At 37.2% G+C, this 24,561-nt stretch overlaps 2 protein-coding genes across 2 annotated transcripts; one reads left to right on the top strand and one right to left on the bottom strand.

Moving 5' to 3' along the window:
• Positions 1–323: 323 nt before the first annotated feature.
• Positions 324–24,446, top strand: PPA1 (inorganic pyrophosphatase 1). Its single transcript, XM_032491555.1, has 11 exons — positions 324–528; positions 2,793–2,851; positions 11,242–11,295; positions 12,118–12,237; positions 14,194–14,280; positions 15,336–15,462; positions 17,839–17,966; positions 18,248–18,333; positions 22,395–22,464; positions 23,475–23,517; positions 24,111–24,446. The coding sequence occupies exons 1-11, from the start codon at positions 465–467 to the stop codon at positions 24,140–24,142; spliced, it is 870 nt and encodes a 289-aa protein (XP_032347446.1). The 5' UTR covers positions 324–464; the 3' UTR covers positions 24,143–24,446.
• On the bottom strand, positions 10,302–10,691 carry LOC102507249 (60S ribosomal protein L39-like). The gene has a single exon (XM_032491562.1). It carries the CDS (start codon positions 10,605–10,607, stop codon positions 10,452–10,454), a length of 156 nt encoding a protein of 51 aa, XP_032347453.1. The 5' UTR covers positions 10,608–10,691; the 3' UTR covers positions 10,302–10,451.
• Positions 24,447–24,561: the final 115 nt, after the last annotated feature.

The raw sequence follows: 24,561 nt of genomic DNA, 5'->3' as shown, positions 1-24,561 counted from the left end.
TTGAGATAAGGAATTACTCTGAGAGGAAGGGTGTGTGAGTCAAAGGGGAGTTTCCAATGTGCGTGTGGGGCGAGAGGCCGGCGGTCAATTCCTAGCTAGTCCAAGCTGAGAACGTGTTGCCCTCCTCAGTCATAGCCCCAAAGCCTGCCAGCGGAGACATATCACCGCCACAGGCGACCGCCAGCCACGTGGCCCAGCCTGGGAGCAGAGACAGTTCGCGGAGGCGCGGCCCGAAGGGGCGGGGCCGAGGCGCAAGGACACGCGGGTCCGACGAAGTACGCCTGCGCGAGGGTTGGGCTCGCGAGCGCCAGCGGCGTTAAAGGCGGCTCCCCGCCCCTCTAGCCGGCCCAGACCCCGCAGTGCGCAGGCGTGGAGCTTTCTCCTTGTCAGTCGGCGCCGCGTGGGATCTTGTGGCTCTGTAGCAGCGGCGGAGGCAGCGGCGGCGGCGGCTGGTCTTCGGCACGATGAGCGGCTTCAGCAGCGAGGAGCGCGCCGCGCCCTTCACCCTTGAGTACCGAGTCTTCCTCAGTGAGTGTCGGAGGCCCGTGGCCCCTCCCTGCCTGCCCGCCCATTCATTCCCGGGCCTCGCCTCCCCTCCGCCCTGGCGGCTGCTGGCCCGCCCTCGGCCCCTTGTCCCAGGCGTCGGGCTCCTCGGGCCGGTCCCCGGGGCCTGGGCCGGCCCTGGCCCTCTCATTTCACACGGCCCTCTCGCAGGCAGGACAACGTGGGTCGGCCTTACTCTTTCACACTCTCGGTTGGACCTGAACCTGGGCTAGGCTAGTTTTGCAGGTGTCCGGCTCGGGCAGTGTCTGAGGGGAAAAGGAAACCACTGAGTCACCCTAGAAAGGTGTCTAATCCCCGTAAGAGGATTATTCAATTTGGAGGAACGGGGGCGGGGGAGGTGATGGTGGTGACTCCCTAAGACCTTAATTCCTTCCTTATAGCTCAGATTGTGGGCACCGAGCAGGATCAAGTCCAGACCCTCGTCCTACAAATGGGGAAACTGAGGCCCGGATCAGGAGCGGTCAGTGGAGGACTGGACCCATCCCCCTGGGATCCCATTAGAGCTCCTGCCTCCCTGCCGCATATTTTCTCATAACACTGATGCTGGGAAGACGCCTTATGAAACAGAAAGCTGTTCGCCTTAAGTCAAACAGGTGACGTCAGTCTGGGAAGCTTGAGTAAGAAAGTGCCAAATCCTGTGCAAGGAACCGGCGTTTAAGGGGTACATACCCCAAGTCTGCACTTAGAGCCGAGGAGGCTGCAGGCTGGCGGCGCTCCGCTTTTCTTGGTGCACCACCTTTTTAGCCTTGCAGGTGGAGGAAAGCTACCTTGGGTTTATCTTTATCCTCTTACCCGCCCCCACCTTCGCCCCCAAAAGATTATTAGAGATAACGGAGGCGTTCGAGAATGTGTCACCAAAGGCGTTTCTGTTTTAACTACTTTACAATTTTATTCTAAAGGAAATGGGCAGGTACCGCAAATTCGTGTGTAAGAAGGGCCGTAAGAGACGGGTACAGGGGAAGAACAACAATATTGAAAGAACAAAGCTCCCAGCGAAACGTAGCCTGATGCAAGAGAAGAAGGAAAGTGAACCCTAAAGTTACACAACTAGTTAAGTTTAAACTGCCATTTAAAATACAGGAAGGGTGGGACACCCTCTCCCTAACCCCCCCCCCCGCCCATTTTATTTAATTTCGGAATTAAGCAACAAGGGGCAGTGCAGGAACTTTTGACAAATAATTCACTGAAGTATTTTCGTAAAGTTGCTGTTGGCTCTAGAATTTCTCCATAGGAGGGATTTAAAGAGGTAACTCTAGTTTGAAGGTGGGAGGATGATTAGGGTAATTGTCTTCAAGCTATACTTGCAGAACACACACAGGTTTTACTTAGATTATGTATTGGTAGTGAGTACTAGATAATTTAAATTTTTTTAAAAATTAAAGACTTCTTAGCATCTTTCCTTATTAGGAGAAGATTTTTACCTCTATAATGTTACATTTGCCAGTCTCTTTAAAACTGGTAGGGGGTTGGACCACAAGTCACAATCGACTCTGAAGGGACCCGTATGCCATTGGGGATGGTCACTGCTCAGTTTTTCCTATTACACTTTGATTTTTAAACATGACAGGATGCAATGTGGACTGACCCTTAGGTTTCCTAAAGAATAGTAAGGAGGTTTTAAAATTACTTTTTGGATATGGTAGTTAGGTCTTCAGAATACAGAAATTACCTGTTCAAGTATTGTTACAACTAGATTATCCTTAAGAAAAATCATAATCTAAGATGGCTCTGTCTTCCTGGAACATCACTTAAAGCGACATGGTTTATAATTTGGCAAATTGGTCCCTTCCCTTCTTGCTGAGCCCAGGTATTTCATTAGTTCTGTAAATTGTCAACTGACATAAGATCAATCCAAACAATTTGATTGCCTTTTGTATACTGGGCCTTTCTAGGCTCTGGGGATACAAAGCTATGTAAGGCAAGTCCTCACTGCCTTACGTAAAGGTTAGTACCTGTTGGACACCTAATGAACACGTAGGATAAAAACCTAACCTGATTTTGGAGGCATCAGGAAGGTGAAATATGCAACCAGTTTTTCTGGGGTGGGAATAAAATCTGGTGAGTGGTGTTGATAATGAGAGGAGAGGGTATGTGGTAAATCTCTGTACCTTCTCAATTTTATTGTAAATCTAAAAACTCTTTTTAAAAAGTCTTGAAAAATGTACTTCCTGCATCTGGAAATACAATTAACCAAAAAAAGTAACAACTTTTTCTAATTCATTTTGCAGAAAATGAAAAAGGACAGTATATATCTCCATTTCATGATATTCCAATTTATGCAGATAAGGTAAGACAGCCTTCTCTGAATAGTCTCTTTACTCAGATCAGTTAGTCCCACATAAGAATTTTCTTATATGTCTTAAGAAGTACTTAAGATGCCTCATTGTGCTGTGAGTTAAAGGTGCACTGATTAAATAAGGAGTCAGTCTTAAATCCAGATTATTTGGTTAAAGAAGCAACTATAAATTGGGGAAGGAGTAGAGGAACAGAAGCAAATGTTTTAAAGCCGCCTTGTTAAAAAAAATTCACATTGGTCTTTTCTGTATGTGTATTTGGAACTAAAATCTTAGTACTTTATAAGTGATTTTAAAATTAACCAGGTGGCCAGCACAAAATTTCGGTTGTGGGATATTTATTATTATTATTAGTTTTATTTTTTAAATTTTATTATTTATTTGTATTTTTTAAACGGAGGTACTGAGGATTGAACCCAGGACCTCATGCATGCTAAGCACATGCTCTACCACTGAGCTATACCCTCCCCCTGCGATATTTATTAAACAGTAAACATTACAATATTCAGTGAATACAGGGAAAATTCAGTACTTTCAATGGACTGATAGAGTTAAGATCTGAAATAGTGTTAGTAAAGGTTAGTCCATAGACTTCTAAAAAGAGATGTCTGTTCCTCTACAAACCAGTGAGCTGAAGAGATCTAACTTTAGCACAAATTGGTAAGATATTTATTTTCTCCCAGGGAAAAATGTCCAGCTATATGCTTTAAAATCTTTGTGATCCTTGCGAGGTAGAGTTACTAGTGACTCTTTTTGTTTTTATTTTTATTTTGCCTTTTTCTATTTTCTAATCTTTTTACGAAGAGGGTGCATTGTTTGTACAAATTTAAATAGTTATTGTTATTTTTAAAAGCCATTGCTTGTTTTTTTTTAACTTTTTTTTTATTGAGTTATAGTCGTTCTACAATGCTGTGTCAAATTCCAGTGTAGAGCACAATTTTTCAGCTATACATGAACATACATATATTCATTGTCACATTTTGTTTTTTGCTGTGAGGTACCACAAGATCCTGCATATATTTTCCTGTGCTATACAGTACAATCTTGTTTATCTACTCTGCATTTTAAAATCCCAGTCTGTCCCTTCCCACCCCCCGCTGCCCGCCATTGCTTATTTTAACTGACACAAGAGCAGATGTCTTGATTCTTTTTATCCCTTAAAAATTTTTTCTGTTCAGCCAAGAAGCTTGATCTATAATGAGGGCAAATCTTTCTGAGTCATAAAAGCTTCATAGGTCACTGACCTTCCTTAGCTAGGTGTCGATGCATAATACATGTGAATGTCACATTCCAGTGCACATCTAGAATAATAAAGATGAAATCTTATCCTTGTGTGTGCTGAGTGTTACTGTTTTTCCATGCTTGACTATCAGAAATCGATAAATTCATTGTACTTCTACCAGGAAGATTGCTACAGTTCTGTGCTGACACTGGACATTGGCAGAAAATCTAACCTGCTCATTGCTTCTGAGGAGTGTGCCTGAGCTGGGCTGTAACTGGTGGCAGTGGAGCAAACAACCCGAGGCTAATTATGTGCCACAGTTACAGGAGGGACCTCTAACTGACATGTGTTCTCCTGTGGGATTCTCAAAGCTGTATTTATTCAGAAACTTAATTTGTTACATCTGATTTCTTGGGAGTTGATATGAACTGCAGAATCTTTCCTTGCCCTTGACTTGGCCTCATTTGGTTGGCTTGAATTATCCGTTTGCTGTATAATTAGTATGTATATCAAATTACTTTATAGTAACATCTGAGACCTCTAATGAAGAGGTATAAAATGATGACCTTCAGTTTACTGATGGTTCCTTGGCATACCATGTGCTGAGGAAGGAAAACATTTTCTTGACATATAGATGGGGTTTTTGTGCTCGTAAGTGTCTTAGCCTCTTTGGGCTACTACCACCAAATACCATAGACAGGGTAGCTTATAAACAGCACATGTTTATTCCTTTCAGTTCTGGAGGCTGGGAGTCCCAGATCAGGGTGCCAGCATGGTCAGGTAAGGGCCCTCTTCTGGTGGCAGACCTCCGTGTCCTCATGTGGTGGAAGGGGCTAGGGATCTCTCTGGAGCCTCTTTTTATAAGGCACTAATACCATTCATGAGGGTCCCACCTCCTGTTTTGAGCATTTCCCAAAGGTCCCACCTACAATACCATCACTTTTGAGGGTTAGGGTTTTAGCATACGGATTTTGGAGGAACACAAACATTCAGCCCATGGCTATACGTGACTGGACAGTATCATAGCCCAGGACCAAAAGGATCATAGCAGTTATGGTGCCTAATCTTATTGCCGCTACTGGCTACCCCAAAATAGGAAACTAAGACTACATTTTGGTGTTGTGTAAAACATCTTCACTCAGGTTACTCTGCAACTCCTTGAAGTCGTGTACTGGACTGCTTGTATCTATAGTCTGGGGTTGATTACCCAAGTGAAGACTCTGCCTTTGTACCACCCTGGACTGGCTCAAAAGCATAAGCTCTTGCAACAACTCTGTATTTCACCAGCGGTCCAGACCTCAGAGAACTTCAGCACTTCAGACTCCTGCCTGAGAGGCAGGAAAGAGTTCTTTTGTTTTGTTTTTAAGAAAGTTTAGTCTACACAAAAACACAAATAAGGGTGTGGTACACATAAGTTATTTTGGATTATAGCCTAAGTAAAAGATCTGATTAATTCCCCTGGTTACAGAAAAGAGTGGTTTTTGAAAAAAATTTCATTGTGATTATGTTTAAACACATTTTTGTGTGGGTGGTCATAAATTTTCTCCCTAATATGGTTGGTCATTTGAGGGGTGCTGATGAGGGAATGTGCCTTTAACACAATTCAGTCAGCTCTATAAGGAAAAAATGCCCAAAGACTTATAATCTACTCCACATCAGGACTTTTCGATGTGGACAGCATTTGATTTGGTATATGTGCCTCTAGGTAATCAATCCAGCCAGTTCTGGAAATCCTTGTGACTCAGATACCCTACTTGGATTACTTCCAAATCCACTGGGTGAAAGAAGGCAAAAGGAAGGGCTCACTGGATTTTTTCTTTTAATTGTTGGGATGTCTTTTGCTATATTGGGATCAAATATAAAAGCACCTGTAGCTCAGGGTGTCTTCTGACATAAAACTTCTGAGGTAACAGGAAATTTAAACAGTGTGAAACACTGGGTAGATTAAAAGCTTTATCTAAATCTTAAAGTGCTCAAGTATCATGACTTGATGTTCTAATTTTAGAAGTTTGGTATTTTTCTATTCCATGTCTTAGACTTTGATGTTAAACACTAGTTCTAACCATAGAGGTTTCTATTTGTTTTTCGGATGACTCGTGGGAGAATATATAAATATGGAACTATGTTTCTTTTCTCCTCTTAGAGAAAAAAATCAAGCTTCTAGTCAAATAGGTTGGTGCTTCAGAAACTGAACAGAATATTTTCTGCTGTTGTGTATCATTCTTAACTTTTTAAAGATACTATCTTACTGTACCTGAAACTTTTGTTGGAGATATACCACTCAAGTGGATGTGTGTTAGATTACAGTTGACCCTTGACCAAATGCTGGGGTTAGGGGCCCCGACTGGCATATAATTTACAGCCGGCCCTCTTATCCGGCATTCCTGTCTGGGGATTGAACCAAACGATTGTGTAGTTCTGTGGTATTTACTGCTGAAAAACATCTGCATATAAGTGGACCCACACAGTTCAAATCTGTGTTTTTCAGTGGTCAGTGGTACTCACTTTCTTACAGGCTTTGCTTTGTTTTGAATTTTTTATTTCTGTTTATAGGCAGCTCTATAAATGGAACTTTCAAAAAATGTCACCGAATTAATAATTTAAATACTGTCCATCTTCCTCAACTTTTTATGTATATAGAACGGTTGGGGTTTTATTCTGTGTTTCCAAACCAAAGTTAGAACTGGGGACACAGATGAACACTGATAACAATTAAACCTAATTGGCATGTTATAACTAAGAATAAACTCCTATTTTTCCCCCTCAGATGAGCTTTAAGGTGACTAAATTTTGAAGACAGATATTCTAACCGTAATCTCTGTGGTTTATCAACTTTGTCAAAAAGTTGAAGTTGTAAAACAACTTTAAAAAACTTAACAAAACAGAAACAGACTCATGAAGAGAAAAAACTGGTGGTTGCCAGAGGGGAGGAGGGTGCTCTGAGGGAAGCAGGTGTGGGAGATTAGGAGGCACGCTCTTCCAGTTATAAAATAAGTCGTGGGGATGTCCTGCACAGCGTGCGGACATAGTCAACAGTATTGTAGTACTTTTGTATGGTGACATATGCCAACTAGACTTATCATGGAGATGATTTTGTAATGTGTATCATCAAATCACTGTGTGGTACATCTGAAACTCATATAATATTTAAGTCAATTATACTTCAATCAAAAATAAATAAAAATAAAAAGACAGTTATTTTTGATAGACTTGACTAAAAAAAAAGTTGTGATGATTAGATATGCATGTTACGTACAGTCACAATGCCTGACTTATAAAGTGTCAATACACAATAAAAAAATAAAAAAAGGGTGATGATGTTGACCACAATGACTGGTTACATCTGAAGCTTTTCATAGCTTACTTTATAAAGGTCACTGAACCAGGAGTAAGAAATCTTAGTTGTGATCCTGGTTTTACCACCAGCTGGCTTTGCCACGTTGAGCAAGTTGCTTTACCTTTGAGCACTGTTGGTCTTAGTGAGTGTCTTAGATTACCTTCAGCACCATGCTAAAGCCCTTATGTGGATTATCTCCTTTAGCCATCATTCCAATCTCTGAGCTAGGTTTTTTCATTAACTTAACTGTCCAGGATTACCCACTAGAATTCATAAGTGGTAGTGGCTGGATTCAGACCCAGTCATTCTGGCTCAGCACCTGTGGTGTTAGCCACTGAGCCACACTGCCTTGAGTGATGTTGGGTACATACGTGGGGTGGATTTTACTTTGTACTTTTTGGTATCCTCCATAGAAAATATCTCTTTGATATTTACAAAGAAAAAAGCAGGGGGGAAAAGGCTTGAGTTTTTTGTTTTTGTTTTTGTTTTTGTTTTTAAGCATAGAATTCAAAGGAAGTGAGTAAGAACTTCCTTCACTTGGGAAGGCCATAAAGCCTTCCAGTCCAGGGATTCTTGGTGGCCCTGAGGCCCTGGAATACTCATCAGTGGGTTTCAGAGGTCATGAGATCTCTCTGAAAATGTAATTGGGTGTAAATGTGCATTTTTCTTGCAAAAGGTTCTATGGTTAAAATTCTTAGTCATTGCAAACCGTAGAAAAGGTTGACAGCTGGAAATGCAGACTTGTTTGATTTTATAAAGATAAGAAAGTAAAGAAGTTTTGGTTAGAATATCTTTTTGCAAAATTTAGTCATCTTAAAGCTCATCCGAGGGGGAAAAATAGGAGCTTATTCTTAGTTATGACATAACAATTAGGTTTCATCATATGCCACATGCATAGAAAGTAATAAAAATTTGATATATGTATGCATTGTGGAATGATTCCCCCAATCGAATTAATGAACCTCTCCATCACCTTATATATTTGTTTTGAATGTGTGTATAGTGAGAACACTTAAGATAAAATTTGAAGAAAAACAGTGGTGGAAGAAAGGATTTTCTTCTAAATTTATCTAGAGAGTAGACATAAAGCAAAAGGCTAGTAAAAACAAGGGCACCTTGCCTTTTTTTTTTTTTTTAACTTCTAGAGTATTTTTCAAGTATAAAATCTCTATCAGAAGAGCTCACATAGTCAGTAAGGAAGTGCTCTACTCCCATAAAGATGCTTTTGTAAAAAAAAGGTACGGTAATCACTACAGCATCTACATACATATGCTAAACATTTGTCTTACAGACTAGTCCCTCACCTAGATTTGTGGACCCAAGCTTTAGTCTGAGGCCTACAAGCTGAAATGACCTGGTTTGGAGATCCAACTCTTAGGGAGTTAAAAGAGCACTAATTCTGTTCACTGCTAGTCTTCAGTGCCTAGAAAAGTATCTGACACAAAACAGTGGTGCTTAATAAATATTTTTTGACAAAAATGAATGAATGGTCCCTGAGATTCCTTGTAGGATACACTTTGCTATTTTTGTCCCAGCTAATTTCTAAGTACCAACTTCAGGCTTTTGGAGCTCTGCTGTTTGCAGTAGACTCTTTTTCTGAAAGATGTTTTCTTTTCCATTATGTTGGTTCTTTCTCTTTTTTGCTTTCCTATTGCTTATGTAGGTTTGTAATATTAGGTAATGTGGTTTTGAGGATCTCTATGTATTTATCATTTAATTCCATTAGTGTTCAGTATAGTTTCCAAACTTGGAATCAGTGATTGTAGCTCTATTTGCTACTTTTTTTTCTTGAGGCAATTTATTCATTTGATAATTTAAAAACACAACAACAACAACAAAAACTAGCCAGTCTCCTTGATTTTCCCGTCCCAGACGATCTTTCATGTAGTAACAGCTCCATCTTGTGGACCTTTTGGGTATTGCTGCTGAAAACTGACTTGTTAGCTGTCCAGATCTTTGATGTTATTAATACCTGAGGTGTGGTGCTAAATAGATGCAGGTTTGCTCAAAAACTTACAATGAGTAAAATGATATTTAACCAAAGATGGGGTCTGAGGTTTCCTACCCATGAACAATGTGTTACTTTTTCTAAAACCATCCAGTTATGAGTTTACAGGTATAGAGCAATTTATTCAGTCCTGGGCTTAAGTAATGTCTCCATTCTTTGTGGTTTTTTAATGTTATGTATCAAGTAGCGTCAGGAGGCTTGGAGCAGAAACCGTGGAATGCTCTAGTCTCCTTTGGTTTGACCAGGGACATAAGTAAGTGACAGAAGTTTTAGCCTCTTAAATATAAATCTGTGTAGCTTTCTGCTTGGCCAAAGTAGTAAAAGGTAATTATTGGCTGACTTATTCCCTTGTAGTTTTATCAATCCCTGTTTTTTGATGCAAAGTAGCAAAAAAAAAAAAAAACAATTCTAAGAAGTATGTAACTAAGTGATTTTCATTTTAAATCAATTTTTAAAAATATACATTTTATAAAAGAGTAATGGCAGATTTTGCTTCATGTGTGCCCTTTGTAGATGTTTTAAACTGAAAGACTACATTTAAAGTTTCATTCCTTGGTAAAATAATTTTCTGACTACTTAAAGCTCAATTTTAATTAGAGAACCTATTTCAACTTGATATTTGACTCTGGTGTGCAAAAGGAGATGACTGATTTTTCTTTAATGGATTTTTAAACAGTAAGCAGCTGAGACTTTTAAATATGTTATCCAATTTCAAGAATTCAGTTTAAGGCTGTAAATTCATTACAATAGAACTGCCATTGGTTAAAATATTTTTGGAACTTTTTTTTTAATCTTCAATGTCAAACTTGTGTTTTGAGGAGTACTTGTTTTTTATTTTCCCCAACAAAAGGTCTCACATATTTATTACTGAGCCAAAGCAATAGGACAGAAACACTGACACAAAGAGAAAAATCATTTTCCCAAACACATCCAGCCGTTCAGGCAGAAGCACTGTCTTCAGAGTGAATGGCAAGATGCAGGTGACCTTGACGCAGCATAAATGTGCACCACCTCAAGTGCGGCTTCTTACAGACCCAGCGTGGTTCTTCTCCAGTGTCTTCTCTTGGAGTTGTACTTGATTTTATTACCAGTTTTCATTTGAATCCTTTGGGGAATGGGATGATTCTGCTTTTGTTTCTTGGCTAGAAATCCCTTGATCCTGAAAGTCTTGTGAGAAGACATGGCGAGGAGCAAACTCAACCACACATAGGATGGTGGAGAAGAGAGTACTTGATTTTTAGAAACAGCCAAATTGGGAGAATAATTTGGGTAATCAAGCTGATTGATTTTGTTTGAGGCTAAAACTAAAGTATGACAAGTAAATTGATTTGGGATTTCTCTTATAAATCACCTCTGCAATAAAAGTTCCAGAACATTTTGAGTAATTGCACTGTCCCTAGAGGAAATGAATAGCCTTTGGAGATGGTTGCTTTGAAGATGGTCCTCCTCAGAGATCCGAATTCTACTATGTTTAAAAATTGTTTTCCTTCTTTATAAAAACATTCTTCCTTCCCCACCCCTCCAACATTTTATGATGAAAAACTTAATGTTTATTAAAACATACAGAAAAGTTTAAAGAATTATACAGTGACCAACCATACACCCACCACCTTAATTCTACAGTTGTTTTGCTGTATTTGCTTTATCTCTTCACCCATCAGTCTGCCTTATTTTTTGATGCATTTTGTTGACAGTCTATTGACTTCAAGGTTTCAGTACAGCCAACAGTATAACTTTGGAAGAACTGGGGCACGCTCATTGAAGTAAGAGAACAAATTAGCTCCTGTGACCATCTCACCTTATCTTTTGTTTTCAGGATGTGTTCCACATGGTAGTTGAAGTACCACGCTGGTCGAATGCAAAAATGGAGGTATGTTTCACCCTTGACAGTCAGACATAGGAGATTTGTTTTGATCTAGTTGCACTGATTTGCACAAGAGTTAAGCAGTTAAAGCCTCAGGTTGCCCTCTTTCTAGTCCCATTCTGATTTCCAGCTGTGTCTCCCACTGCCTGCCAATCTTCCCTCTGTGCTCCAGCTAAACTCAACCACTTACTATTTGTAAATATGCTACAGACTTTCCTTCCCCACACCTTTGCTTCTGGCATTCCCAAAGCCTAGAATTATCTTTTTCTCCTTTCTTCTTCCCTTTAAGTCCATCATTGATTCCTCCATAGAGTCAACAGGCTTTCCTTAGTCACCCCAACCACAAATGATTTTATTATAATTTCTCTCACATTTTATTAATTTCTTCCTGATGATACCTAATGGATTTGGCTTTTTGTTATAGATTTATAACATTTTCTGTCACTTAATTGAGCTTTTTTATAGTAACAACACTGCATGTAATAGACACTCAAATTCTGAATAATTTTCAATGCTTTAAAGGAAAGCTGAAGTTAGATGTATTGCTCAGATATTAGGATTTATTCCAACTAGTTTTAGTTTTTGCTTTCTGGAATTACTGAAAGTTTTTTTTCCCCTCTTGATAGTTCCTGTATACCTCAAATAAGTTTTCCACTTAAAGGCTGATTACTGAGAAACTTTTATTTCAAATTATTTAAGTGTTAGGAGTAAAAATATACCATTAAAGTGGAATTAGGGGATGTGCATTTCATAATTCATTTCCTTAAATCCTTATTTGAATAGTATTTCACATCCAAATATATAATGATTTGAAGTTTTAAATTTCAGATTGCTACAAAGGACCCTTTAAACCCAATTAAACAAGATGTGAAAAAAGGAAAACTCCGTTATGTTGCAAATTTGTTCCCTTATAAAGGATATATCTGGAACTATGGTGCCATCCCTCAGGTATGTCTCTGTGCAATTGCTGGAAATGTACCTTTTAGCTTATAAAAATTTAACATACTACTGTTCGTTAAAAAGATTTAAACATCTTTAGAAAGTTTTTGCTATAGTAGATTTCATTTATTTATTTATTTTTGCTTTGTTTTGCTTTTTTTTTGTGGGGGGGAATTAAGTTTTATTTACTTATATAGTTATTTATTTTAATGGAGGTACTGAGGATTGAACCTAGGACCTCTTGCATGCTAAGCATGCGCTCTACCCCTGAGCTATCCCTTCCCCTCTTCTATAGTAGACTTTAAAAACATAAGGGGTAATTGACTCATTTTATTACTTCCTCGAATAATTTAACTTCAAGGTAAACTAAAAGGTAAATATTTACAGTGTTTAAATTTACATTTGAAAGTTTGTTCTTTTCTGAAATATTTGTTTTTCTATAAGGATTGGCTATAAACGACATTTTTTCTTTACAGAATGAGTGGCAAATCTGTTTAGAGAGACAGTGTAGACTAGTGCTTAAAAGGGTTCAAATCCCAAGTCTGCCGCTTGCTGGCAACCTAACTTGCCTCTGCTTCTCCCTCCCTGAGGCGTCGGTATCTCCCCCTGAGACATTACGAGGCCACAGCTCATGTGGCTATTTGAGGAACGAAGCACTTAGTGCCTGGCACGTGTGAGTTCTCACAGCTGTTGACTTTTATGTTTTGGGTCCTGGTTCCTTCTTCTTTGTGCCGTGCTCTTTGTGGTAGAGTAATAACGGGATTCTGTTTTCCCAAACAGTCAACCTTTGAAGGGGGGGGATGTCTGCAGTGTTTACCAGCTTATCCCCAGCACAATACCAACGTGTAGTAGGCTCTTGCTTGATATTTGAATGAAGAACCACTAGAATCATGTCCATTATGAGTAAATGTGTATTTAATTCTGATTTGGCAAGCTAATGCTGTGGCACTTATGATTTTTAAATAAAATATTCAATTTATTTTCTTCCTGTTCGGTTGTTTTTAATAACCATTGAGCCTCTTGAGTGGGATTTACTGTGAAACAAGCCACAAGTTATTAAAACAAAGGCCAAACTCATCTAGCTCACTAGGCCATCACAAAGCCGTTTGCTTTAATTATAGCACTTCACTTTGTACTTGAAATACGTCCCCCTGGGAGAATATTGCTGAAATAGTTATTCTTCTGTAAGTTGGATTTGGCTTTGTCGGCTCCGGTCTTCCTTTTCCCCCTTCACTTTTATCTTTTTGCCCTTATTACTCCAGCTGAGTAAGCAAACAAATCCAAGAAATACGTTCTGAATTGGGAGAGAAAAGAACCAAAACAACAGCTACACTTTAAACCTAACTTCCTGGCAAGCACGACCATCCCTTCTTTTGTGAGATGCTCAGCAGGGGCTCCGTCTTGCAGTTCAGCAGGAAAGAAGCCCAGGAATTTAAAGCTTCAGGAAATCCTGATGAAAGTTTTCACTCTTGGCTCCTGTCAGCAGTGACACTTTTGCCATCAGCACACATCATTTCCATTTTAATATTACTGCCTACCTATCTCTGCTTTGGAAATTTATTTTAAAGAAAATCTAGTTAGTAGAAGACAGTAAGGACTAAGAGTTCATCAAAGCAGTTTTCTTTTAATATATTTTTAAAGTAAACATCTGAGTCTGCATTTGTGTTTGCATATTGTCTCAGTTATTAGATAGTTGGGTTTTGTTTATTTAAAATAGGGTCATGATCCATTTTAAAGATTAAATTTGGTTTAGCGTTATCTACATAATAGGAGCCCAGCATTTAATTAAATTATTGTAGGTAGTTAAGATTTTTAGATGTGAATAAAGAATTTTTTAAATGAGAATAAATAGCTGAAAATTCATATTTTTGCAGAAAGATCATGTTGTCTTTTAATGTCAACATGATCCACTTTGTCAGTAGCATGTATAGGAATGATATACTCTAAGTCTTATTTTTTTTTTAGACTTGGGAAGACCCAGGACACAATGACAAACACACTGGCTGTTGTGGTGACAATGACCCAATTGATGTGTGTGAAATTGGAAGCAAGGTAACAGAATCTGAAATATTTTTCTTAGTGTTGATATCAATAAAGTATACAAAGTTCATACTTTTAAAAATATTGTAAATAAAATCTAACAATACTGGTGAAATAATGTCTCTTTGGGTGATAACTTAAAAGCTTCCATTCCATTCTAAGCATTTGTATATTAAAATTTGTACATTTAAACCTAGCCTAGGGAAAAATGTATATATGTACGTGTGTGGCGGAACTGGACACGTTCTGCGTTGTCTTGGAAGGCAGATGGGTATCAATAGATGCATTCCTTCCTTGTTGAAGGAAGCTTGTAATAAACCAGTCACTTTTGAGTTCATTAACAATTTTAATCTTTATCCTGTGGCCTTGCTCAGAGATTCATTAAGGGTACCTAAGGTAACGTTCCAAAGAGAATGTACTACTAATAAAATCTTCTTTAAGCCTAGAAATTGAAAAAAAAAAACAAAAAAACAAAAACCCTTCAGCAGGGTACCAGGAGGCAAATTTAATCTCAGTACAAGGCAAACCTTGCCTAAAGATTTGGAGTGACCAGTGAATTGGCCCAAGCTAAATAACCCCACGAGTTGGAGGTTTATGGTAGGGATTCCTCCATCAAGTGGAGTTGCTCTAAGATTCTGACAATACTTATTTTCTTTATGAGCTTTCCCAGGTCCAAGGAATTAGTAAAAAACTGAAAAGAAAGTTGTCTTTCAGTTTCTTAAATCATAAAGTTCAGGCACATGGTATGACTTACTTAACTCAGTGACTCCTATAAAATAAAAAGTAATGAAAGTAGATTAAAATATGTATTTGAAACAAATTATGCTTACATTTTGAGACTTATTCTTTGGCACAATCAATGACAGTTTAAAAACATGAATTACTCTGAGCTCTGATAGGACTAATGGACATTTACCTGTTTAGCTTTTTAAAAGCTGAAAGGAACAACCTTAAGGTAAGTTTGCAGAAATGTGGCATCTTCCTCATTTCCTGTTATCCACCAATAAAACTGTTCTTCTGAAGTTTCATTCTCTAGTATTGACCTGGCTGTGGTTTTTGACTCTCAGGTATGTGCAAGAGGAGAAATAATCAGGGTAAAAATTCTCGGAATATTGGCTATGATTGATGAAGGGGAAACCGACTGGAAAGTCATTGCCATTAATGTGGAGGATCCTGATGCAGCCAATTATAACGGTAAGAAAACTTGAAGGGTCTGACATCTTTATACCTAAATCTTACGCACCACCACACTTAACGTGTACTGACAGAGTTGAAAGCCCATGCCTTAAACTGTTAAAGAACGGAGGAGCAAAACATTGGACAGAGCATCCCTATTTCTACTAGTGAACTTCCGTAGCTAAATAAGTAAACATTCTCCTTCATTCCAGGAAAGAAAAAGTCTGGCAGTTTGTGTTTACTGTTTTCTCCTTTCTTTCCCCACATGCTAACATCCAGTTGCTCTATTATTTAAAAAAGTTTTTTTTAATTGAGATATAATCCACATACCATAAAATTCACCATTTTAAAGTGCACAATTCTATGATGTTTGATACACACACGGGACTGTTAACCATCACCACTAATTCACTACTCTGATAAGACCCCGAATCCATTAGCAGTCACTCCCTATTCCCACTTCCCTCAGTCCCTGGCAGCCACTAAGCATTGTCTGTCTTTATGGATTTGCCTATTCTGAACATTTCACATAAATGGGTTTGCGTGATATGTGGCTTCTTTCACTTAGCATATGTTTTCAGGGTTCATTCACATTGTAACATGTATTAGTACTTCATTCCCCTTTTTCTAGGTGGTAAAATTACTATTAACACAAAATTCACCATTTTAACTATTTTGAAGTGTACAATTCAGTGGCATTTAGTACATTCACAGTGTTGTGCACCCATCACCACCACTATCTCATTCCAGAATATTTTCATCACCCCAAAGGGAAACTCTGTATCTCTAAGCAGTCACTCCCTATTCCCTCCTCCTCCCAGACCCTGACAACCACTAATCTGCTTTCTGTCTCAGTGAATTTGCCTATTCTGGTTATTTCATATACAGGGAATGTAAAATATGTGCACTTTTGTGTCTGGTTTCTTTTAGCATGTTTTCTAGATTCACCTAAGTTGTAGCATGTACCGGTCTCATTTTTTAAATGGCTGAATTATGTTCTGTTGTATGGATATATATCACATTTTGTTTATCCATTCATCTGCTGATGGACATTTGGGTTGTTTTTGTCTGTTAGTAGTAATGTTGCTGCTGTGACCATTCCTGTAGAAGTTTTTGTGTGGACATGTGTTTTTAATCATCTTGGGCAAGTTCCTGAGTCATATGGTAACTGTTACACTTAGCCTCTTGAGGAACTGCCAAACTTTTTTCCAAAGCAGCTGCACCATCTTACAGTCCTGCTGCCAGCAGTGAATGAGGGTTCTAATTTTTCTACTTCCTTGCCAGTACTTGTTGTTGTTTATCTTTTTTTATTATAGCCATTCTAGTGGGTGTGTCTTTTTATTGTTGGATTCTCAGAGCACTTTATATGTTTCAGATACTAGACTTTTATCAGATATATGATTTGTCTGTATTTTCTCCCATTTTGTGGATTTGTGGATTGTCCTTTAATTTTTTTTTTTTTTAAGTGTCATCCTCTCTTAAAAATCTTTTTTAACTTCTTTTTTTAAATGGAGGTACTGGGGATTGAACTCAGGACCTCATGCATGCTAAGCATGCACCCTATCACTGAGCTATACTCTCCCCCTTAGCTATACCCTCCCCTACCTCCTTTCATTCTCTTAATGCTGTCCTTTGAAGCACTCAAGTTTTTCATTTTGATATAGTCTGTTTTCTTTTATTGCTTGTGTTTCTGGTATCCATATCTAAGAAACCATTGCCTAATCCAAGGTCACAAAGTTTTAATTGAAGTAAGTCGATTTACAATGCTGTGTTAGTTTCTGGTGTACAGAAAGTGATTCAGTTATACATATATTATTATTTTCAGATTCTTTTCCATTATAGGTTATTAGAAGATATTGAATGTAGTTCCCTGTGCTAAACAGTAGGACCTTGTTTATCTACTTAATATATAGTAGTTAGCATCTATAAATCCGACACTCATAATTTATCCCCCCAGCCTTCCCTCTTAGTAACCGTAAGTTTGTTTTCTGTCTGTGAGTCTGTTTCTGCTTTGTAAATAAGTTCATTTGTGCCATTATTTTATTTTTTTTTAGATTCCACATTATATGATATTTGTCTTTGTCTGACTTATTTCACATAGTATGAGAATCTCTAGGTCCATCCATGCTGCTGCAAATGACATTATTTCATTCTTTTTTGTGGCTGAGTAGTATTCTATTATATATATATACTCCACATTTTCTTTACTCAATCTGGATGATTTCCTTTTAATGTGAATTTGTGTTCTCTTCTCAACAAGGTGTTAGCTCAAACATTATCTTGAACTTTTTTGATAATCCATCCCATAGTTCTCTCAAAGTAAGAACTTGATATTTCTACTGAATGTGTAAGTAATTACATATACACCTTGCAATCTATTTATTCTCTTCTTAGATATTAATGATGTCAAGCGGCTGAAACCTGGCTACCTGGAAGCTACTGTGGACTGGTTTAGAAGGTACAAGGTTCCTGATGGGAAACCTGAGAACCAGTTTGCTTTCAATGCAGAATTTAAAGATAAGGTAAGTATGTCACTGCAAACTATAGCTTTAGTTCTATTTGTATTGATTGAGACTTATAATTTAACCATACTTTTTACCATCTAAAAACTATATGATAATAAAACAGATGTCTAAAGACAAAAGACAGCCTTAATGTTAATTTATTCATTTAAATGTTTTCTTCTTTTTTTGACACAAGGAAGTGATTCAAAAGAGAGAAAGTTATCAGGCTTTGGGGAAATGTTGATAGTAAGGAAAGAACATGTTTCTATCATTCTAATGCATATCTCTTCAAATTATAGGACTTTGCAGTTGATATTATTAAAAGCACTCATGACTATTGGAGAGCACTAGTGACTAAGAAAACTGATGGAAAAGGAATCAGTTGGTAAGCATTAGTTCTTTTTTGCATGTTTAATACACAAAGCAGACCAGGTTTCTCCAAAGGTTTTAATAACCAGGACATGCTGTACTGTTATGTTCACTTAGGAGAGAGGTAACTGGTTTTGTCAGTGCTCAAGTCAGTAAGAGGTGCTGACTGAAAGAAAAACCCACAAGGTAAAAGTTTTTAGTTAAGTTTTATTCAGGGACCTTACTAAGAACTACAGCCCAGGAGACAGCCTCTCAGATAGCTCTGAGGAACTGCTCCAGAGCGGGTAGGGAAAAGCCAAGATGTATATGTAGTCAAGCATCAAAAATTTACTGCTAATCATAAAGAAGAGACATCTCAGGTTAATGATTTTAGTGCTCTTCTGTGTAGGGGAAGAGGCAAGAACCTCAGGTCATTTGAAATTTTTCCTTAGACACACATCTTAACTATCTAAGGACCAGTATGTCCAACTGTTTCCTATTTTTCTCCATCCTGAATTCCCCTCAAGGCACTGTTGGTGGAGGCTGCAGTGGCTAATGGCTTGATCCTTGCAGAACTGGAATGGCAGGCAACACTGTTTTCCTCTTCAAAACGTAGCTGTATAAGCAACTGAAAAGTGCCACAAGATACTCTCTGAATAAGTACAGACTAAAACTATAAAGGGGACAGACTGCCTCGCGTCAGGGCGCTCACAGTGTGATGGGTATAATCAGGTTGAGTGTTAGGGTTAGGATTCTCCGATGTCAATATGTAAGATTCATCACAACTAAAGTGGGATCTACCATGCACGCTGAATTTACTACCGCTGATAATAATAGCTAGTATTGATTGAGCAGTTAATATTTGCTAAGCATGCAACAGAGATGTAGGGAGATTATACTTAACCAAAGTCACACCACAATAAGTATCAAGTCTGTCTGGCCCCCAGTCCATTTTCAGTGCAATATACTGGAAGATTTTTTTAAAGATTTGTAAGAGAATGCCCACTATTACCACTTAACTAGTGTTGTTCTGAAGATACTAGTTCATGAAGTAAATAAGAGAAAGAAATAAGATCCAGAAATATTGGAAAAGAGGAAGCAAATGATTGCAGATGATATGAGTGTGTATCTGGAAAACCCTAGAAAAAAGAGAGTTCAGCAAGGTGACTGATCATAAAATGGGTATATATGTTACATTGCTAAGCTTTCTGTGCAAACTGTGACAGAAACTATAATGGAGGAAAAGATCCCATGTAGAATAGTATTAAAAAAACAAAATGCAAACAAGAAGTCTGAAGGACCCAGAAGAAAACTGACTCTATTAAGAAGTAAAAGATTTTAAATAGAAAGTTTTACTGTGTTCATAAGTAACATTCAATTTCATCTAGAAAAAATTTGCATGTGAGAATAGAATAGCAAGGGAAATTCTGAAAAAAATAAGGGTAGTGGTGAGTAAGAGTGTTCATTATTTTGGTATTGTTTAGTAATATTGTCTTACTAAGAATTTGATACTGAAGAAAAAAGTCAAATTATTTGGTTCTGTTAGAATTTGATAGACCTAAAGATGTATGGGAATTTAGTTCATAATAAAGAAGGTATTTTAAATGAGTGATTTGGACTCACCAACGGTTTAGGGAGAATATAAGACTAGGTCTTTATCCTGCTGCGGACGTCCCGTAAGCCAGGTGTGTGCGTTGGCAGCCACCGTCATGTGGTGGCTGTTTGATTTCTGAAAGGTGCTGTAACCAGGGAGGTGCTCCACAAGTGCCCTGTGCAAGAAACCCAGCACCAGTTTTCTCACCTCCAGGTACTTATACCCACATGTTAATTGGGTGCTGGCTGCTGGCATTCAAGTTTGCAACCCTTGTCTTAACATCAGTGTTTAATTCCACACAGATAAATTTTTTAATGTTAGAAAATTCTAGAAAATGTATAGATGAATTTATTAGCTTGTGGTAGCTTAAATCCCATAAAAGATTTACTTATGATTTTTTAATCTATCAGAAGACAATTTTTCCCAATTTTTTTCTTAAACAATACATGACAAAGGGCTAAATTCCTTAATTTATAGCTTGTTCAAGTTGATAAGAAAAAGACTAATAATTCAATAGAGAGAAAAAGGTAGGGAAAGAAAGTTTACATATAAAAAGATGCATAGTCTCACTTTATAATTTAAAATGCAAGTCAGCAAGATAGCGTTATTCCTCATTAGATTTGCAAAGCTTTTGTAAATTAGATGATAGCTGGGGGTGCCAAGAATATACACACATATATGTATAAAATTGGTGACAGTATAAATGGGTACAACCTTTGTGAAGGTCAATTTGACAATATCCAGTCTCAAAATTTTAAGTGCATGTATTTCTTTGTAGCACCACTGCTAGGAATGTATCCTACAGATATAGTCTCCAAAGTTCACCAAAATATATGTATAAGAATGTTCACTGCAGTGTCATTTATAATAGCAAGATGTTGGAAACAATCAAAATGTAATGGCTAAGCACATCCATATCATAGAACAGTATATGGCACATAAAAAAAAGTTCTATATATGTTGATGTGGAATAATGTCCAAAATATATTAAGTGAGAAAAGCAAAGTCCATAGTACTATATTTAATATGATCCCATTTATGCAAGGTAAAATACACACACACACACACACACACACACACACACACACACACACTCACTCACTCACTCACTCACTCACTCACTCACTCACTCACTCACTCACCCCAGCATCTATTTATATATTTTTTCTGGAGGGAAAGAAGAACTATTGATAATGATTGCCTTTGGAGACATCCATTTGGAGAAGGGAGGGAGGAAGGCTTTCATTTTATGACTTTCTGAATTTTCTAACTATATATATGTATTACTTTTTTTTTTAACATCAAGTTATCTGGGCAGTAAAATTTTTTCTGAGTGTGAGAAAATCCTAATGTAAAAATAATTCTCAAGAATCTTCTGTTCTGTAAGTAAGGATAATGTGCTGTGAAATGAAAACACTGTCTCTCCACAAACATAAGAAAAACTGAGCACATTTTCACACACGTGAAAATGTATAATCATTGAGACCTTGCTTTTAATAATTTCTCTATTTGGTGGTGTCTTATTGTTTCTATGGAAATGGCCTTAATGCATATTAAAGAACAAATAACTGAAGATATTTCTTTTTCATTTTAATAGGATATTTCTGATCATACTCATGCTATAATAATATACAAATAATGTGTATAAAATTTTGAACTATAAACAAAAAATTTTTTTTAAGATCACCTTAATCACAGTTTTTCCATAGATAGGCTTACTAATGTTTAGAGTTTTTTTTATAGTCCTGTGTGTGCATGTATAATATTTTCCAAAATAATTAGGATCATATTGTATATACAACTTGTTTTATGGGTTAAAAAAATGAACATTATAAGCATTTCTCCATGTCATTAAAAATATAGTATTTTTATAATATATAACATTTCATATCTGTACAATATTCCATGTCATGGATAAATCATTTTTAATCACCCCTGTTGTTGGACATTTTGGTTACTTCCAGCTTTTTACTGCTATCAGTAATGAAATTATGAAACTGTGTATGTTGAACATCTTTGTACATCACTGTTTAAATCTGAGTTTGGAGAGGTGGAATCTATCAAAGCGTATGAGCTTTTTAAAAGGTTTTAGACACATTGTACCAGATTATTTTTCAGGAATATTGAGCCAGGTGTTACTCCTGCCAGGAAAATCAACCTCAGATGTCAGCACTGACAGGAACTGGATTTTTTGTTTGTTTGTTTGTTTTCATTTTATCTAATTAGGAAAGATATGTTTCTTGTTTAATTTGCATTTCTTTGCTCTTTCTGTCAGAATTACAAAGCAATCACAGATTTTAAAATCTGAACTTAAGATATTTGAGTAAAATTAACCACAAAAATAGCTGTACCTTGCCAAAATAATTAGAATATTTACTATAGGTGAGAAAGCTTTGAATCTCATCTAGCCTACCACCTTCAACTTGTTATTTTTAACAAGAAAGAGTTAATAAGAGAGAAGTTTTGTTACTGTGATGTGTGATTACTGTCACTTTGTTTAACAGCATGAATACCACTGTGTCTGAGAGCCCCTTCCAGTGTGACCCTGATGCTGCCAAAGCCATTGTGGATTCTGTAAGTTAAAGCTTCCCTGAAAAAGAACATAGCTGGTGGCCAAAAACCATGGTGCTCAATGGGGAGGGAAAGTACTTCTTTCAGTAAATATCTGAGGATGTTCTATATGCATATTGTGGTATGAGGTCTGGAAATTACAAACCATAAACACATATAAGACATTTGACTGAGGGGAAAGCTGCTGAAGGTCCTAGTCAACCCTAAATTGGGCAGACAGCAAAGCAGTACAATTAATAAAAGTCAAAATGAATGTTCCAAGTAACCCAAGTGCCTGGTACCTATCAGAAGCCATTTTTCACAAAAGTACCAATGGGTACTTATTTGACTTGGTCATAGCAAGGACTGAGAAAGTTACCAAATTTCAGGTACCATTACAGAAGTGGTTTATAGTCCTAGTAGAGACTTCTATTTGAGGTAGTAAACCATCCATCAAAAAAATAATTACCTGATTTGGATTAACCTGAAGACAGAAGATTGTCTAAAATTATTCTCATTTACAATATTAAATACGGAAAACAAAAGAGTCTGATTCAACTGCCTTGTAAACAGTGTAGTACAAGGAAAAAGGACAATTTAATGATGAAGCCAGTACATTTAGACTTATCTTTATATATGAATCTTAACAAAGTTGAGATGAATAAGATACATTGGAAGGGAAAAGCCATTGGTTAGCAATCATAACTCTTCGATGAGAATATTCTGCCTATATTTTATATATACACATACACACACACATATATGTTGGGTTTTTTATTCTTTATTAAAAAAAACATTATTTTTATTATTTATTCTCCTGTGTGTCATTAAAAGCCAAGAGGCTTGAATTTGTTAGCATTTCTTAGCAGTAGAGCAATCTGTGCATTGTTCCCATCTATTATAAATTATTTTTAGAACCTAAAAATTGGGATAGTTGTCTTCTGTTCAAATTCCTTTCAATTTTTATATCAGTATAACTTTTTAGCTTATTTTTTCCTGGGATTAGACTAATACATTTTAATATTTTATTTTAGTTACCACCACCATGTGAATCTGCCTGCACAATACCAACAGATGGTAAGATCTATATTCTAGTAAAATTACATTAAACACTACATACATGTGGGAAAATTACATCTATGTCTATAGAAATATCTTACGTACCACATACATGCAGAGAAAGAGAAGGACAGAGAGAAGAAGCATTTTTAGAGTCCCAAAGCGTATGTGGGAAGAAAGATGCCTGAACGAACCAGTGTTAGTGCCACCCCCTATGACTGCAGTTTCCAAACCATGACCCGACTGTCCTGAGTTCTGGGTAGATGCCTCGTGGAGGTCAGAGTGGGCTGGGCTCCGCATCCCCGTCTGGCCACAGGATGCTTCACCCACTAAATAGTTCTCTCCACCTTTAGATGATAGGATTCTCCATAAAGTTCTTCTGGTCAGAACTGCATGTCTATAGGATCAGCAACAAGAGTAAGGAAGCCCAAAAGAAAACTGATAAATTACCTGTTTCTGCTGTAGTGAAACTTCGCGTGTATGTAGGTTTGTTTTAATGTAATCCATAGTAGGACACATTAAAGCAAGTACATTATTCATTGTTATATGTTGGGTATAATTTTGATTCTTAACAGAGGATTCTGATTTGTTTTTCTTTTCTCTGACTACAGTGGATAAGTGGTTCCATCACCAGAAAAACTAAGGGAATTTCTCTGGAATACAAGCTGATATTGCTGCATCTTATTTGTCTGAAAGCATTAGATGTAAAAGTAGCTTTAAATTTATAGAACTAATCTAATTAAATTCTTCTGTGACCAATCCAATATAGTCATAATGTTACCCATCTAAAAACATTTTTCATATCTTAAGTAAGAAGACTTTTAGTACATGCTTAAATATCAAGGCAATTGTAGTTTGGAAGTCATCTGTGAATAAATGTGCAAGATAATTACATATTGGATGTATATGTTTGCCATGTGTTAGTAAATAAAACTATTTTGCTGAAATGTGGTTTATGATATTTTTATTTTAATCTGAAGCCTGACACTACCAAGCAGGCTTGGGTGCTGTTTGTGAATGATCTTATAATTTAATTTTGTAATTATTAGACTAAGACTGACT

Source organism: Camelus ferus, chromosome 11 (assembly GCF_009834535.1).
Source record: "Camelus ferus isolate YT-003-E chromosome 11, BCGSAC_Cfer_1.0, whole genome shotgun sequence".
Lineage (NCBI taxonomy): Eukaryota > Metazoa > Chordata > Mammalia > Artiodactyla > Camelidae > Camelus > Camelus ferus.
This window is presented reverse-complemented; position numbering and strand designations above follow the sequence as displayed.

What these genes read in the sequence shown, in the direction of transcription:
- PPA1 (XM_032491555.1), top strand. Translation starts at nt 465, where the DNA reads ATGAGCGGCTTCAGCAGCGAGGAGCGCGCCGCGCCCTTCACCCTTGAG. An exon ending in TGTGTGAAATTGGAAGCAAG is followed by an intron (nt 14,281 to 15,335) that starts GTAACAGAATCT and finishes TTTGACTCTCAG; the next exon opens with GTATGTGCAAGAGGAGAAAT. An exon ending in CCAAAGCCATTGTGGATTCT is followed by an intron (nt 22,465 to 23,474) that starts GTAAGTTAAAGC and finishes ATTTTATTTTAG; the next exon opens with TTACCACCACCATGTGAATC.
- LOC102507249 (XM_032491562.1), bottom strand. Translation starts at nt 10,607, where the DNA reads ATGTCTTCTCACAAGACTTTCAGGATCAAGGGATTTCTAGCCAAGAAA.